At 42.2% G+C, this 17247-nt stretch overlaps 1 protein-coding gene across 1 annotated transcript in view; it reads left to right on the forward strand.

Annotated features, from left to right (window-relative positions):
* Positions 1–2079: 2079 nt before the first annotated feature.
* Positions 2080–17247, forward strand: part of znf692 (zinc finger protein 692) — a 35146-nt gene continuing 19978 nt past the window's right edge. The window contains exons 1-4 of the mRNA XM_039767746.1: positions 2080–2253; positions 10962–11145; positions 13203–13234; positions 13353–14369. Coding sequence (XP_039623680.1) covers positions 10970–11145; positions 13203–13234; positions 13353–14369 — 1225 coding nt within the window. The 5' untranslated portion in view covers positions 2080–2253; positions 10962–10969. The remainder of the gene's footprint in view (positions 2254–10961; positions 11146–13202; positions 13235–13352; positions 14370–17247) is intronic.

A 17247-nucleotide genomic window follows, 5' to 3' on the forward strand; every position in this document is an offset into this window, starting at 1 on the left:
AAGCACATTGAAGTTCTTGTGCAGAGCTTTTTCAGAGTCATCATAATAAACATTTTACTTTCAGTATATGGAGGATAATGGCTAAGACCACAGAGGTGTGTTCTGGGAGGATCGCTCTAGAATCTTCCAAATTCTCATGGTGTCCACATCTCCTTATTGCCTGTTGTGCAGCCTTGAGGCAAGTTGCCGGACTACCAACGGAAAACACAGACTGTAAATGCTGTTCTGTAAACGTTTGCGGATCGATAAGTTGTCAGATGGCATGAGGTGTGAGACCCCTTGACTCCCAGGAATGTGAAGATGACGGGAAAAGGAAAAAAAAAAAAATCAGGACAGCTGTGTTGTGCCACCAAACGGTTCTTGTTCACGAGAAAGAGCTAAAGACTAAAGTGAACTCCTCGTCTGAGATGATGCTGGCTTTCTTAAGAGTCTTTCAGGGGGTGATTATTTAATTGTCTTTAAGTGTCCAGTCTCCAAGAGGGTGCATCGGAAGCGGGCAACAGTTGTTGTTCCCATCAGATGAAAATCATTCCTCTCACGTTCTGATGGTGTCTACTAATGCAGCGCCTAACGGGCATCTGTCCTTGGGTAACTTTATGGTCGGTCAATTAATAAAATATCTCCCTGTCCACATTCTACAATCTCCTACAACTGTCAGCTAATGAGGTATTCAATAGGAGTGTGTGAAGAAATGCAACCGGGAACACGTTTACTTGTAGAATTAATTCCTCATTTTGACTTTGACCGCTCTTGTTATCTTTAGCAGGTCAGACGTTTTCTTCTTTTTTTTTTTTTTTGTAGTTCTGGTGTGTATTTGAGGGAGGTTTTTAGTTTGTTGTATTTACTGAGCTCCTGCAAAAAAGCTACATTTCTTTCTTGGGACAAATAAAATTCTGCCTATCATCAGTCATTTGAAAAAGCATGTACACCCAAGGAGAATGTTGACTATTTTAAAAATATTTGAACAGGAAAATATGCAGACAGTGCCTGCAGAAAAAGGTGATATACTGGAATAAAAACGCAAGTAACATTTGCCCATTCAATCATTTATTCAGCAAAAAACCCCCAGGTGTAATGGTTTCCAGGAGCAGTGAGCCCACCCTTGGCCTCAGGAGCTGGCATTGGCCCCCTTTAGAAGAAATGACATCTTGCATAACTTCCCACCAGTCTGGGATATCAGCTCAGTGAACTGTTTGACCAGTCGTCCATGCAAAATTGCTTCAGATGCAAGATGTATGTGGGCTTTCTTGTATGTCATACCTGTTTCAAACAAATCCAATAATTTATATCGGGGCTTTGACTGGGCCAGTCCTGGCACACCTCGCATGCTGGTCAGATCTGTACAATCTGTTCTGGATTGGTGATGCAAGAACCTTCACGCCAAATTCAACAAGAATTACCTGCAGATACTGCGATAAAATGTTGGGGTTCTTGGAGACTTCTTTTAGCATCAAACAGCCGGCTCTTGGGCTGAATTTGATGGGTCAGCCAGTCCTGGACAAATTAGCAGTCGTTTGAAATCTACACCATTCCATAATGCATATATTATATACTATATACTGCACTTGTCTTTCTAGAGTCTGTCTGTCTATTTATATACTGTATCTGTCTTATATAGCACATTTCACTATAATATATACTTCTATCTATCTATTATATAGTGCCTTTCACATGTATTATATAGTGCCTTTCACTCCTATCTATTATATAGCGCCTTTCACTCCTATCTATCTGTGATTTTCTATATTTCTTGTTATTATACAGCACTTATATATACAAGGCTGTTATTTTTCATCCTATGCCTTTTTCATTCTACACGATTTAAAGGATGACGTCTCCTTGAAGGTTCCCTCTACAATATAAGAAACAGCACGTTTCCCTAACGCTGCCCACTAGGACTGAGGGCCCTCCGTCAAACCAGCGGTGCTAACTTGGTTTGTGTGTGTGTGTGTGTGTTCTCTCGCGTTTTGTAAAGAGAAGTAATCCGCCTTACCTACTAAAGATGGCGGAAATTCAGGTCGTTAAAGAGAAGCAGTCCCCGACTTCCGTTAGCGAGATGCATTCTGGGAGGAGCCGAAAACTACATTACCCAATAAGTCTTTGTGCCGCTTTGGCCTGTTACTGAGACGAAACGAATTAAGTCAATAATAAAGTTATAAAATCTAAGAGCACGCATCCACTAGTTCGATGTATCATTTCATTTAACCAAAAGGAAGGAGGATACGGATTACGCCTGAAAACAACGTATTTAAGGTGAGTAGGCCGCCTCTTCGCCGTAATTAAAAGGGCAATGTCTCGACAGCGGATGTGTATTGTGGGGTCCACTGCGCTTTTAAATAAAATCCGTGCGCAGAAAAGTTCGGGTTTTTCTTGTGAACATCACTGCTCTCACTTGATTTAACTTCTTAGAAACATTTCATGTTTTGTCGATGTATATAGCAGAAAACATCAGTAAAGAAAAAGACAATTTATACAGACGTTTCTGTTGAAATAAAGCTGCCTTTTTTCAGAAAGGAAGCACAGAATCGACGGACAATCCGTGGAAATTAAGTATCGCGCAAAGGCCCTCGGGCGAGGCTGGCAGTGTGCGAGGGCAGCTTTGTGGGCTAAGTCGGGGGCAGCACTCGTGAGGGTGGGTTGTGGGGAGTCTTGTTATTCCATTGCTGTTTGACAGGACAGCTGCGATGACTCCTTTACGCCTTGAAGCACTAAATAGTGTCCGCATATTTAAATTAAATGCAAGCCTATCTAGTCACAAAGACACGGAGAGTGTGCACCGCAGTTTTGCCCTCAGCGAAATTTGGTAGACATTATTGACGAAAGCGGCCGATTAGATCTACTCACGATCGTCTTGAGAGATTTTGCGAATAGGAGACCACCACCGCTGTCAGCTAAGCGCTTAACTGCCTTCCAGTTTCTCTGAATTATTCCAGTTTAGGAAATGGAGGCTGCTGTCTACCAGTTATCAACACTTACTTAACTCCATAGCCCTTCCAAGTTACAGAAGCAGATGTTAAGAATTTGAATGTACATGTGTGCACGTGACAGCCTGACCACTGGACCACACCACTGATGGTGGGAGCTCTGGTGATCTTATCAACCGAGAACAACTGCAGCCCACAAAGCCCATCATGTGTCAACAGAGTGATGCTGCAGACCTCCGGACCCCCACTCTGAACATTAGGATCTGCTTCTTAGTTAGTAAAGGACACTACTTTTGTGGTCAGGTAGTGGCACCGAGTTCCACACATGTGGTCCATTACTGACCTTGAGTTATTAGCACAGGAATTGGGGTCATTTTGGTTGTCATCTCCGGGGTCTGCCTCTGGTCAGTTCCTGGCACTGAGCCCCGTGCCTACTGATTTATAACAGCCTGCCAGTCTCTTTATTGGCACTAGGATCTGTTCTGGTCAGTAACTGGATGTGTCCACTAGCACTTTGAGGTCAGTGACTGGTCTTGGGCTCTCTCAGATTGGTTTTTATCACTGACCACAAAGGTCTGATTTGATTGTGTCATGATTTAATTATGCACGATGTGACAAAAGTGACCACCGTTATCCTTTCAAGCGAGCTGCGGAGTAATAAGAACTATCAAGTGGTGCCCACCATCTTGGCCCCTAAAGCTGCCCTCACTTATTGGCAGTGGTTTTTCGTGGGGTTATTGATTTCCATGGATTTGTCTGTCGATCCAGAAATGAATAAGGTGACATAAGGTTTAGTGGAGGAGGACTGTCCTGCAAAACACACTCAGAACACAATTTTAATTAGAAACATGTCACGTCTCTATTCAATAAATACTCCCCCCTAAAATTATCCTTCTACTAAACCTGTCAATAAGTTTATAAAATAGGATAAATAAATAGGTCTAAAAGCAGGTTTTATTCTTTGTAAAATACCCCCACTTAAACTAGACCTAATGAAAATGTAGCTGCGTTTTTCCAAAGCTACCAAAGTTCAGCAGCTCTAAATCAAAAAATGGGATTCAACAAAAGCCTGACGCACAGAAATGATTCCATCCATCCATCCATCCATTTTCTAACCCGCTGAATCCGAACACAGGGTCACGGGGGTCTGCTGGAGCCAATCCCAGCCAACACAGGGCACAAGGCAGGAACCAATCCTGGGCAGGGTGCCAACCCACTGCAGGACACACACAAACGGGCCAATTTTAGAATCGCCAATCCACCTAACCTGCATGTCTTTGGATTGTGGGAGGAAACCGGAGCGCCCGGAGGAAACCCACGCAGACACGGGGAGAACATGCAAACTCCACGCAGGGAGGACCCGGGAAGCGAACCCGGATCTCCAAACTGCGAGGCAGCAGCGCTACCACTGCGCCACCGTGCCACCCAGAAATGATTCCACAGACAAAATATCTTTGTTTTTAAACATTTAGTGAAGTTTCAAAGTAAAAACAGTTTACACGAAAAAGGAAATTAAACATAGCAAAAAAGGGAAAAACATTAATGTTAAGAAAAGTTCACTTCTAAAGCTTAATCTTGTTACATCTCAAATCGTTACTATTTACTTATCATTTCTGAACCCTTTCAAAACATTCAGAAAACTGTATGCTTAGCCCACCTCTGAGTAGAAAACGCGTCTTTTAAGTCCCTCTTTACTGGGACTCGTTCTAAACACAACAACAGAGCTATCTATTATCACACCGCATCTCAGTTATAGCAAGAAGGCCCTAACTCTTACTGTCTTATAGGGGGAAAGGATTATACCATTGTCTATGACTATGGAAGAAATTAGGCAAACATTAATATGAGTTTAACTCAAAAGTTTAACTTTCTAAAATTGGCTCTTACAAATACACCTACCTTACACCTTAAAAAATCTTTAGAACTGATTTTATAAAGGAATAATTAAAAAGGGATTCAACTATTGTTTAAAAGGTATTTCTAAAAACAAATAAATAAATAACTAATAAAATTAGTCCATATCTGAAAGTCCTACAGGGTATTATTATTTTAACCTGACGGACTAAAAACTATTCAAAATTAGGGTTAAAATTTATATTTAAAAGCAGGGAAAGGAAAACTTTAACATTAGGGCTGCCATTGTAAGTATCTTAAGATTAGGCATTTACTGTTAACAGTAGCTGCCCTGTCAATGGAGTGGAGGGAAGGGGTAGACCATCCAGAACAGATTAAAAAGTGTGGTTTAAGCTTAGGGCCCTAATACACCGTTTTAAGATTAGGCACTTAGAATGAAGCCTTTAAGATTAGGGTTATAAACACTAAAAAATCCAATTAGAATGGGGCCAAGGGAGAACATACAAAAGTGACACTAACTAAAATGTAAGATTAGGCTTAGGAGTTAGAAGGTAAAGTCTGAAGAAAATGTAATAATCGTTATTAACGCACTCTGTTAAAAAGTATCAAAAAGCCGTGAAATGTTTTAGCAGGTTAAATCTAATGTTAGCACTAATAACAAACATTGGAAATCCAGAACATTTCCGTGGATGGATCCAGTTTAAAAAAGCACGGTGGACACAAAAAATATTAAAACTAGGAGTCAAAAAACATCCAAAAAATTCAATCAAAAAGTCCAGTAGTGTCTGAGATCGACCCTGAAACACAAGACCCCCCTCAACATCGGCTGGCGTGCTGCCAGTTTGCTTGTTGCTTCTTCAGGGCCGAATCTGGTATTAAAAAAAGAAAGAAAGCGTGTTGTGGCCACCAGGGGGCGCCTGAGAGAACCAAACACAATTGTAGGTTCAATAAAAGGAAGTTTAATGTACAGTACAAAGATTCCAGTCAGGCCAGCCCAATAATAATGCACAACTGGTCACCTTCCGTCTTGTTCCTCCATGAGTGTCATCTGCTGCTCTAACTCACTCACATCTTTCATGCCAGACCTGGGATTATTTTTGCTGCAAGTTGGAAGCACTTCCAGGCCAAGGCGGAAGCCCCCCAGAAGAGCGGTAGTGCTCACGTGTGGCTGCCCCAAGTACGCCAACAGGGCTGACTATCGGGACACCCTGCGGGTGTAAAATTGGGAGTTCCACCAGAGGGATGCTGCCACCCTGTGTATATATGGCACCGGGAAGCATTCTCTCCCTTTCGTTCCATTACGGCCTCCCAGCCATAAGATACCAACATCCAGTCCTGATGGGCTGTGTGTCCATTCACACCCTTCAATTACAGAATCCCCATCCAGACAAGTGTGGTATAGCGGGTCCTGATTTAAATCCATAAAGCCGTGTCACTCTCTGTGGGTGCGATTGCACGACCGCGGGGAGTTAATGAGGTAGTTGGGGCGAGTCGTTCTCAATTGCTTCATTGGCTTCCTACAGCGGGTGTTTAAGGCGCTGCGACCATGGAGACAAGTGTTTATATATACAGGCTGGCACAAAACGAGAGAGGAGAGCAATCAAAGAAATGGAAAAAGATCGAAAGGACAGAAAGAGGTTTAAAAGACGTGAAAGGCAGTCTTGGAAGGATGACCTGGCCACCTGGAAGGAGGAGACAGCACGAGCTGGTGCCCTGCGAAGGAGCATTGGCTGTGGCACTCTAGGGGCTAGTTCACCCCACTGAGTATTTGGGTGGAGTGTGGCGACCAAGGCAGGTGCCCTCCCTAGGCTTCTGATGAGAGACCAAGCGAGTGTGAAGGAAGAAGGCAGGAAAGCCGACCTCGGACGGTCTGACTGCGATGTCTGGAGGCAGCCAAGATGGGGGTCGGCTGAAAGGAGTTCATGGCTGCTGAGTCTCCGCCGGCTACGCGAGCGATGGGTGAGCCGGGCAGAATGAGAAGGAGGTGGGCTGAGATCGGGAGGAGTTAGTCTGCATTTTAAAGGATTTATTTATTGCTTTTTATCCCCATTTTCACAATGATTTTATGGATTTATTTATGTACTGTGTTTAGAACACTGCACAATGGACACTTTTATGGTTTTATTTTTGTTTTTGACTGTTTTTGAATAAAAGTACTTGGGCACTTTCTCCACCATCCTCTGGCATCATCAGAGAATTGTCCTCATTTGTCAGCTCATCTCGGTCATAACTATCGACAGTGTTGGTTCAGCAGCCTCCCATGTGGGAAGAGGGATGTCACAACAAGTAATTGCTGTCCATCTCCATCGGGATGCTAGTCCCTCCGTTATATAACATGGAGGCTAATGAGACCCCCGTGTGACCACGGCTCAAGTCAAAGTCCATTCATCCAGCTTCTGATCCTAAGGCCTGATTCATACCCAGGCGTTCGCAGAGACGCATGTTGGTGGATATGTGGTTTCCTTTTTTTGTTTGTGCGTTGACGGTGTTTTGTCCTGATTGAGTCCTCTTCTCTTTATGCTCTTTATTAATAGGACCTTAACTAAATGTCTGACGTCCCACATTCTTACCATTCTTGTCCCGTACTGCAGTTCAGCACTTCCTCCCCCTTCCCTTCTACATCTATGACCTTCGACAATTAGACAGAGTAAAAGAACAGGCAGCAGAGAGATTTACAATTTTAATTAATGATGTATTATTGATAACAGTTATAGGGGAGCAGAATACGAGTGTTGGTAACAAACCAGTACAACCTGACAATGCTAGACGTGTAGTTTCAGGTGGTGTAATAACTTGTGGTGACATTCGACTCTTCTGGTCAGCTCATCATCTGCTTGCCTGTCTCAATATGGCTGCCGGGAAGGAGTTGTCTTCCTCATGGAGAAATGGCGAAAGATACAGGGGTGGTCTTCCCTTCATGACAAGATGGAGAGAGATAGAGAGTGCATGCCTTTCTTCCTCTTTATTGTTCCTCTGCGGCTCCTAACACACATACACACACCTCCTGGACATGTCCTCCTCCATGAGTGTCATCTTCTCCTTCCTGGCTCTGACTCGCTCATGTAGCTTTTTTTATGCCGGACCCAGGAGGTTTAGGTTTGAAGAGAAGAGCCACAAGAATTAGGGTTACATGTGACGGAAATCTACTCTCTTTCTATCTCTCTCTCTCTCTCTCTCTCTCTCTATATATATATATATATATATATATATATATATATATATATATATATATACAGTGGAACCTCGGTTTGCGAGCATAATGCGTTCCGGAAACATGCTCGCAATCCAAAGCACTCGTATATCAAAGTGAATTTCCCCATAAGAAATAATGGAAACTCAGATGATTCGTTCCACAACCCAAAACTATTCATATAAAAATGATTAAGACAAAATATAAAGTAAAATACATAATACAAATTAACCTGCACTTTACCTTTAAAAAGAATCATGGCTGGGGTGAGTTTCTAAACTCATGTGGGATTCCACCCAACAGGACGACACGCAGAAGAGCGTCCCAAAGCAGTTGCAGTCTCCCAGCGCTGTAGCAGTTCGCCGTATAAGCGCATCCAAAAAGATCGCAGACATGATGTAAGCGCCTGTCGTCAATGGGTCATACAAGGAACATTATAAAGATCCTGCTGCAATAAATAACAGCGCTGTTGCTGTTTCAAGCTGAATAAAGCTGGTGTTAAAGTACTGAGACTCAGCTTCGTGTTTTGGGGAGCAAGATGGGGACTCGCACTTCACAGCACAAACGTGCGTGCACACTCACACAGTCACAATGCTGTAGTAAACAGAGAGACGCGCTGGGCGAGCGAGCGAAATAAGGAGAGAGAGAGAAGAACCATCAGCTCAGTTGTGATCACATGACGCTCAGCAGACAAAGTGTATCCATACTACTCAAATTGCAAGACATCGCTCGTTTATCAAGTCAAAATTTATTAAAAATTTTTGCTCGTCTTGCAAAACACTTGTAAACCAAGTTACTCGTAAACCGCGGTTCCACTGTATATATAGATATATATATATCAGCGGTTCTCAAACTTTCGTATTTCGCACCACCCTTTTCTACCTGGAATAATTCTGCGCCCACTGCATAATATAAGATAGATGACAATAACCCGGGATACAACTAACAAAGGTATGATACTCGTGCGGTGTCTGGGTATCCTATCATTTTTACTTCCATAAGATTTGCATGTGTTTAGCTAACTTCGATGAAATATTTGCAATTAATTTTTTTTAAAGTGCCTTAATAACTGTTAAAATGCCTTGTGTGCTTTTGGGTAGTAATTCTAATCCCAAAAACAAAGAATAAATTATTTATTCTTATTAAATTATTTTTTTATGTAAAGAAACGATTACATATGTTTTAATTTTTAAAAATCTCGTAAACGAGGGCACCGATGAAGTCAATCTGCGCGAGACGAACGTATTTTCATCCGACAAATATTATACCGCTGTTAGTTGTATCATGAAAATAACCAACACGCAGTAATTTATTTAACTCAATTTTGCAATATTGGCTACGCTGCCAATATGGTGCAGTTGTGCCGCATTATCACCTGATCTACCGTTACCCGAATGTTCGCAACAGATACCGATATGTCTCGAACTTTCTGGATTGAAAATATGCAACTATAAAAGCAGCAGCAGCGGCGCCGCTCATCATAAAAACAAACTTCAAATAGAAAAGGAGCTCAGAGTGTCGTATCTCGAATATCAAACCAAACCTGGACAGGCTGTGTACTTTAAAACAGGCACATGTTAGTCATCAGATCAATGCCTTAGAAATGTTTTATTTTAATTTTAGTTATAATACATTCATTGTGATTATATGCTTGCAAATTAAAATTTGAAATAAAAATGTAAAACATTAATTTTGATGTCTTGTTCATTTCTTCGACGCCCCCACAGTTTGAGAACCGCTGATATACTGTATATAAAAGCCAAATCCCACTGACTCACTCATCATGAAATCTCATGAACCAGGAGGACTTGGGACTTGAAATTTGGAATGTAGGTTACCCTTGGCCCATTGGTTCTCACTAAGAAACGGTTTTAAAAATTTCGTGGTCCAAGTGCGAAATTTCTTATAGTTTTCTAGACCCGTTTGTATGTCTGTTCGCTTTTCACAAGAGAACTACTTAACGGATTTAGACCAGGTTTTTTTCTATAATTTGCTTGAATATTCCATTGATTTTGCAACTTTTTCATCATGCTAAGTATCATAGTTTGCTTGCGTACCGATTTATTAGCAGAAATCCAACAGAGACTCATCAGGCTGTGGGGCAATCCAAACTCACGCACTAGCCTCGGGGCGTAACCTTAACTCCACTTATTTAGCGAACGAGAGAACTACTTAACGGATTTAGATCTGTTTTTTTCTATAATTTGCTTGAACATTCCGTTGATTTTGCGACTTCTCTTATTGCGCTAAGAATCATAGTTCGCTTGTAGGAGTGATATATTCACGCTAATCTGAGACAGAGACTGCGGCCCGAGGGGAGGGGGAAGAGTGTCGTCAGGAGTAGGAAGCCAGGCTGGGCCCTCCTCACTGTCCTGTTTCACTAATACGCGGGCGAAGCCACGGGGGATGGCTATTATATATTTATATAAAAAGATTACATAAATCGTGTGATGTTTTCATGCAACACTCGTTTTTCTTCAATACATCATATTTTATACATCTATATATCATTATTTTTTCCATCTTCCCTGGAAGAATACAACTATAATACTCTCATTTCAATACAACCAATTATAACGTGAATACATCAAAAAATACATTATATACATCTGCTCTTCTAAGAACAGTATCGGTAGAGTTGTATGTTAGCAGTCGACAAGCCACCCAGATGATGCTATGGTGGTACGGCTGTCTCGCAGTAAAGAGATTGTGAGTTTGCCTCCTGGGTCCTACTTGTGTGAAATACTGTTAAAGGAGTTATTTATTTATTTATTTAATTTTTTTTTTCATTTAATAAAAAATTCCACCGAGCACCAATAACGAGAAAAGTTGACAGAGGACTTGGCTGCCAAAGGTGGTCGAGGGGCACACCTCTAGTGACCTTATAAATGTATAATTGCTCTCCATTCTTCGTCACTTCTAATTTAGGTAGGTGTGATTGAAGGATGAAGATAATCCATCACACTTCTCTTTTTTTTCTCTCTTCTCTTCAGTGTTTTCCATGTCGTCTGCACAGCCCACAGGGGAAGAACTACGCAAACAGAAGCGAAGGGAGCTCGACGCCCGACGCAGCAAGTCCCGGATCCGCATTGGGACACATCTGGAGAGCTGGTGTGAGGTGAAGGAACGGCTGGGTTTTGGTCTGCACTCGGACTTCGCACACTTCCTCCTGCAGAGGTAAAAGTCAGGAAATGTGGTGACTTAATGGTGATTAAAAATATTAAAGATCTCATCGAAGGGAGGGCAGTGATGCCACCAACTTGCAAGGACTACAGGAATCTGCTAAGGACTTCTGTTTGTGTAGTGCAAGAGCTTTGCTCCAGTTATTTCATTAAAATTGTGTGTTAAAGTCCTCATTAATAATCTGATAATAGACAGACCTGGGGCTTCATGTATAAGGTCTTGCTTAGATTTCATACTAAAATGTTTCTTATGTTTGAAAGGAAGAACCAATGTACATGCAAAAAAAAAACTTCATATGTGTCAGTAGGCTTTGCGTCCTCGGAACCAAGTTATCCAAACTAGTCTATGACATTTCAGCAATTATTTACTGCTCTGATGCTGATCTTTCTTGCCATAAAATAGGTCATTACGATAGCAATTGACGAGAAGAATTCATAATTAATTGAAGAATTACGGTATTTGAGGGCTCCTCTAGATTGCCTCTTTCTCTTGTACGATTTGGCTCAAAAACTAATCAGCACATCGTTATCTCATAACAGGATTAAGTTTGGTATTTTTCCATACAGCCGTTTTAGCTCTAGACCGTCCAAAAGAAACTGTGACACACACAAACACACACACACATCATCGAGATATCAATTTTTTTCAGTATCAGGGGACCCTAAAATGTCGAGAACCGTCAAAAACCCGAGATCAACATTTTTGATGAATCTAAGGCTTTCGCTCCCCCCGTATAGACGATAGGCTATGGTGGGGAAAGGCGCAAAGCAAAAAATAATTTACATAGCCATACATGTGCCATGCAAAGTTCTTCTATACTCTCAAATCAAGTTAAAACTACTCTATGCACTCGTGCATGTGCTTTTAGCCAATCCTCCGCCAGTCTCTAACCATATATGGTGTAAAAACGCCCTTTTTTATAATATTCATGATCTAATCTCCATACAACTTTGGCCATGTCCCTGAGTGATGTGTTTATAATACACCAGTAATACACCAGAGATTGTTAATCTGCAAAGAGCACCCCTAACGTGTCTTATCGTGACACCACGTTGTTTGTTGTGGTTGCCGCCATTTTGGGCTTAGTTGTGTACTGTTGCTAGCCACATTGCTATACAGGACTACTAGAGGTCATGACCTGTGATGTCACCATAGTCAGGATTTAAAATCAGCATTCACATACTTCCTGGTTATCCGAGATTGCGGATAGACACCTAAAACTTTGGAAGTGCCTGTATTAGTTATTCAGTCTTCTTGGTGCAATAATATATTGGCTATGTCTTTGTTTAGTGATTTGGATGTGACAATAGATAGGACTGTCCCACCGTTTTGAACCTTGGCTCATTTTGTGACTATTTCATCTCCCAGTCTTTATTTAGAATTACGTCTGCCTTTTCCGTCAGATGCCATTACAGTTTGGATGTTCGCTTATCTTACGTTGACTCATTTCTTCTTGTATTACAACATAATTCATGGAAACTAATCCATTGTGATCATCAGGATGATCGGTTGGGAATGGGACACTTAATTTACATATTCATTGTCGACCTGACACTTGTTGTGATTGGTACAGCGGATTCCAATATTCTTCAGACCCCTTCACTTTCTGCACACTTTATTGTGTTAAATATTTGTGATAAGTTTGCCATTTTTTCCCATTGATCTACATTCAGTAACCCATAATGACAAAGTTGAAACATGTTTTTAGAAAGGTTTGCAAATTTTTTTAAAAAATCCAAAACTAAAATTTCTCATCCAATGAAGTATCCAGGGCCTTTGCTGTGGCACTCCAGATTGTTCTCAGGTGCCTCCTGTTTGCCTTAACTCTGCTTGAGATGTTTCTAGAACGTGATTGGAGTCCACCTGTGGCAAACTGAGCTGACAGGACATTAGTTAGAAGGCTCCTTATTTCCATACTGGGATGTATAAAAGCGAGGTTAGCTTGAGAGCTCACTAAAGATGATGATGTGTTTATTGTTCTGCCTTCATAACACACACAATTGCAGTGTCTCTATGCTCACCCCTGACATGTTTTCTTCTCTTTCCCACAGTTATGCGAATAAGGCCTGTCTATCTTGCACGGGTAAGCCTTTTTTTCTTTTATTTCCTATTTCGGCAGTAGTAGAAACGTTGCATTGTCACAAGCACAGCAATTCTGGGTACTTTCATTAGTATTTATTGCTCCGTTTTTTCACTTACAGCCCGCATCAGCCAAGCAGAAAATTCCAACGTCTTCTTTACATCGAAAGACTCGTTGTGCCACCTAGTGGTATGGCTGCACAACCACAGTCGGGAATGCCAGTTTTTACCAAAACTCAGGTCTGTTTCTAAAAACTGCCCCGCTGAAAGTCAACCAGCCAGCCCTCTAACCGAAAGTGCCAATGAACTTCAGTGGCCCACCTCAGAAGATCAGAACACTTCCAAAAGCAGCACAAGAATTTCTGCATTTAACTTACCTACCGAATCTTTGACCAAAGATGGTAAAAAGACAAAAAGTGTGGGGTGGCTGCAGCCTGTGGATCCCAGCTACACTTCAAACTCCCTGATGTTCTGGGAATGTCTGGGAGGCCACACGTTTCTGTGGAGTACAAGCACAAAGAGAGAGGAAAGGAATGAAGAAAAGGAGGACGGAAGTGATGCTGGTCGATCTTTTAAGCCAGCTGCTCATGCCAAAGAAGATAGCAGCAGGATATGCAGGCCTTGTGAGAATGTGAAAGGTTCAAACAGTACTGCTGGGTTTAACAAATCAAGACCCCAGCGGTCATCTGCTGCTGGGCTGAGAAGAAGAAAAAGAATGTCTCTACTCAGTTATCCCCAAAAGGAAGACACAAGGGTCAGCAAAATTCAGAATATGAAACAACCTATAGAGCCAACCATAGAAGTGGTCGATGAGGGCAAGAACCTGTCTTCTGGACGCATGGCAGTGGAGGAAGCGAGTCGGGATTATTCTGAAAGCAGTGGAGAAGTCCCAGAAAATACACTAGTGACAGGGCACCGCCTTGAGACCACCAACTTTCTTCCTGAAAGCAGAACTGAAGATGACTGGGCAAAAAATACCGAAGTGGTGAATGACCCAGTTGAAGACGAGGACTCGCTGGCTTCTGTGGAAGAAGAGCCAGAGAATCCCGATGGCGGTTTCTTTTTAGGAAAGATGGCGGATGTGGTGGCCGTGGATGATACCAAGATGGAACAAGACACTCCTGTTCTGGAGAGAGCAGGTAAAAAGCTATGTGGTAGTGCTTTAGGAAACAGTTCACTAAGAAAGGTAACTCCAATGTCTGAAGTAAAGATTTTGTGTGTTTGATGCACTCGAGTCACCCACACACACAAAGCAAATGACAAGGAAGCCAGTGTATTAAGTCCAGAGGTCATAGTTCAGCAAGCATTTTCCCCCTTCTTGGTGTTCAAAGTTGTTTCCCTTGTTAGTTTTGTTTAATTTTAGAACATTTATTCATATTAATGTTTATTTTATGTATTGTATCTGTTTTTCTATGTATGGGTTGGTAAAGGAGACTGGCCTTTGTTATGTCCTTTGTGTTTTGTGGGTGGCTCCCCAAGGGGCGGGGCCACCTGCCAATCACCACTGGGAACAGCCCTCCATTCTATTTAAGGGAAAGCCTCCCATAGTTCCTTGTGGTTCATTGAACGTGCTAAGGACTCAAGAGTTTTTGTGAGTATCTGTGCTTTTTGTTATGGCTTTTGATTTTCTAGATTTTTAAAACCCTTGCTCTGTATGTGAGCTCACCTCTGGATTTCGTCATTTGATATTTTTGAACCTCTGCTCTGTTTCAACCACCGCCTTTGGATTCTGTATTGGGAGTTTGTTTGCTGTGTCTATCATGGCTCTTTAGGCATCTCCTTTGAGCTCTACTCTGTGGAGCCGGGCTTTGGGTAGAGTGCTGCTATGGCTTGTGTTTTTTGTGGCCTGCACCCTTTATTGAGGTTGTTGTAGCTCAAAAAACATCGTTGGGTTGACAAGAATTTAATTTAATTTTTTAATTGTTTAGTTTTTATTATCTCGTTGCCCACAGAACTGTAGCTCACTGAATGTTTTTTATTTATCATACCATACAGTAAGCTCTGTAAAATCCCAGGTGAGCATCAGTGTCTGAGTTGCTAATCTACCATGTCTGTCAACAGTACTGATACCACAGACCCTGAGATCACATGTCTGTATCCAGCGGTGGGCGTTCGCCTCCCTTGTTGGATTGAGTTCTTTTGTAATTGCGGCGTGTTACATAACCCAAATCTATATAGATATGATATTAAAAGGCGATATGGCAGTATGAAATCACATCGGAGAAATAACAGCTTTTTTTAATGGCGGTTTACACTGCATAACAGACGAAGGAAGCCATGACAAGAACCCGGTTCTGGAGTGGGGGCCCCTATGTGCAGATTCTGCCATTTTCACTGTGCAGTAGGATGGATTTTCAGGATCAGATGATGTTATCTTCCATCTGTCCGTCAGCTTCAAAGGTGTGCCGGGCAATGTTCCAAGGCTTTATACTCTTTCTCCATGTGTAGGCCCCCACTTAGGTGAATCATGGCATTCCAAACAAGGCAAAGAGGATACAGTTTCATGCTGACATTGACACACAAAAATATTATACAATGGCCATCAGTCTGACTGCCCATTTCACAGTTGTCCCTAACTATCTTGTCTTATAATGCTTGCCTAGCAGTTCTTATATGATGAACCCCTGTGCTAAATCTGTGTCCACTGTGCATGTGAGTAGAAAAAACAGATTTATAAAATATATTTGCACAGAGCACAGTGACATATTAAACATATATACGTACTACAAAGTCTTACCAAAAAAAAAAAACATTGGTGTCAAACACAAGGATCTGGCCAATGAAATCTGTATTTAAAACATGTGACATTTGGCCCAAGATGGTGGGTTGGATTTTGCTAAACACCCCTTTTAATACTTGTTTCATATATCGATTGCAGCCTTATATAAATTAGCTGGATTTCTTTTACAATAGCCATTAAAATGCATCTTCACTGTTTGATTGCATGGACTTGTGCAGCACAACACATCACAGCTACTGCTGATAGATGGATAGATAGATATGTGGCGAGTGGCTGGGTGTGGTACTCACCCGGGATGCCCAGGAGGACCAGAGGAGGACTTACGCCTCCTCCAGACCACGTGGGGTGACCTCCCTGGTTGCTTTGGGGACCACGGGAACTGAGCTTGGAAGCTCAACCCTATAGGGACCCGTGGTCACCGCCAGGGGGTGCCCCAATGCCCGAGGAGCCCTGGCCCTCAGCACTTCCGCCACACCTGGAAGTGCTAAGTGGAAAAATGACCAGGGAGACCCGGAGTACATCCGGGTACGTAGCTGGTACTTCCGCCACACTGGGAAGTGCCGGCAGGAGCTAATCGGGAGGCACCTGGAGCATGTCCGGGTGTGTATAAAAGGGGCCGCCTCCCTCCATTCGATGGCTGGAGTCTGGTGCGGAGTTGACAAGGTCTTGGAGGAGAGGAGTGGAGGCGGCCTGAAGAGAAGAGGGAGGCATTGTGAGGCCTAAACTTTGGGGGAGTTGTGGGGTTGTGTGTACACTTTATTGTATATAAAAGTTGTTTAATAAACGTGTTGTGGGTGATTTAAATTTGTCTACCTGTCTGTGTCCGGGCCATCTCTCACAGATATGAAAGGCACTATATATGATAGATAGATAGATAGATAAATATGAAAGGCACTATATATGATAGATAAATATGAAAGGTACTATATATGATAGATAGATAGATGTGAAAGGCACTATATGATGCATGGATAGATAGAAATCTACCGCTGTGCTCACTTCTTAAAGCCACATGGGGGTCTTCCACAGTACTGGCAGGTCTGACCTCTAAATCTGCCACTGATTCCGGGTGCATTTGGTATTCCATGCCCTCCATGTTTGATGTAAAGATACATTTTTTTCTTGATATCCCCCTCTGTGCCACATTTTAAAATTACAAATCAAACAATTCAGAAATTGTGATTAAAGTGCACATTGCAGACTTTCCTTTAAGGGGATTTGCATACATTGTGGTCACACCACAAGTTTTATACGTGGTCTCCTCATTTCGGTGACCA

Source organism: Polypterus senegalus, chromosome 10, assembly GCF_016835505.1.
Source record: "Polypterus senegalus isolate Bchr_013 chromosome 10, ASM1683550v1, whole genome shotgun sequence".
Taxonomy (NCBI): Eukaryota; Metazoa; Chordata; class Cladistia; order Polypteriformes; family Polypteridae; genus Polypterus; species Polypterus senegalus.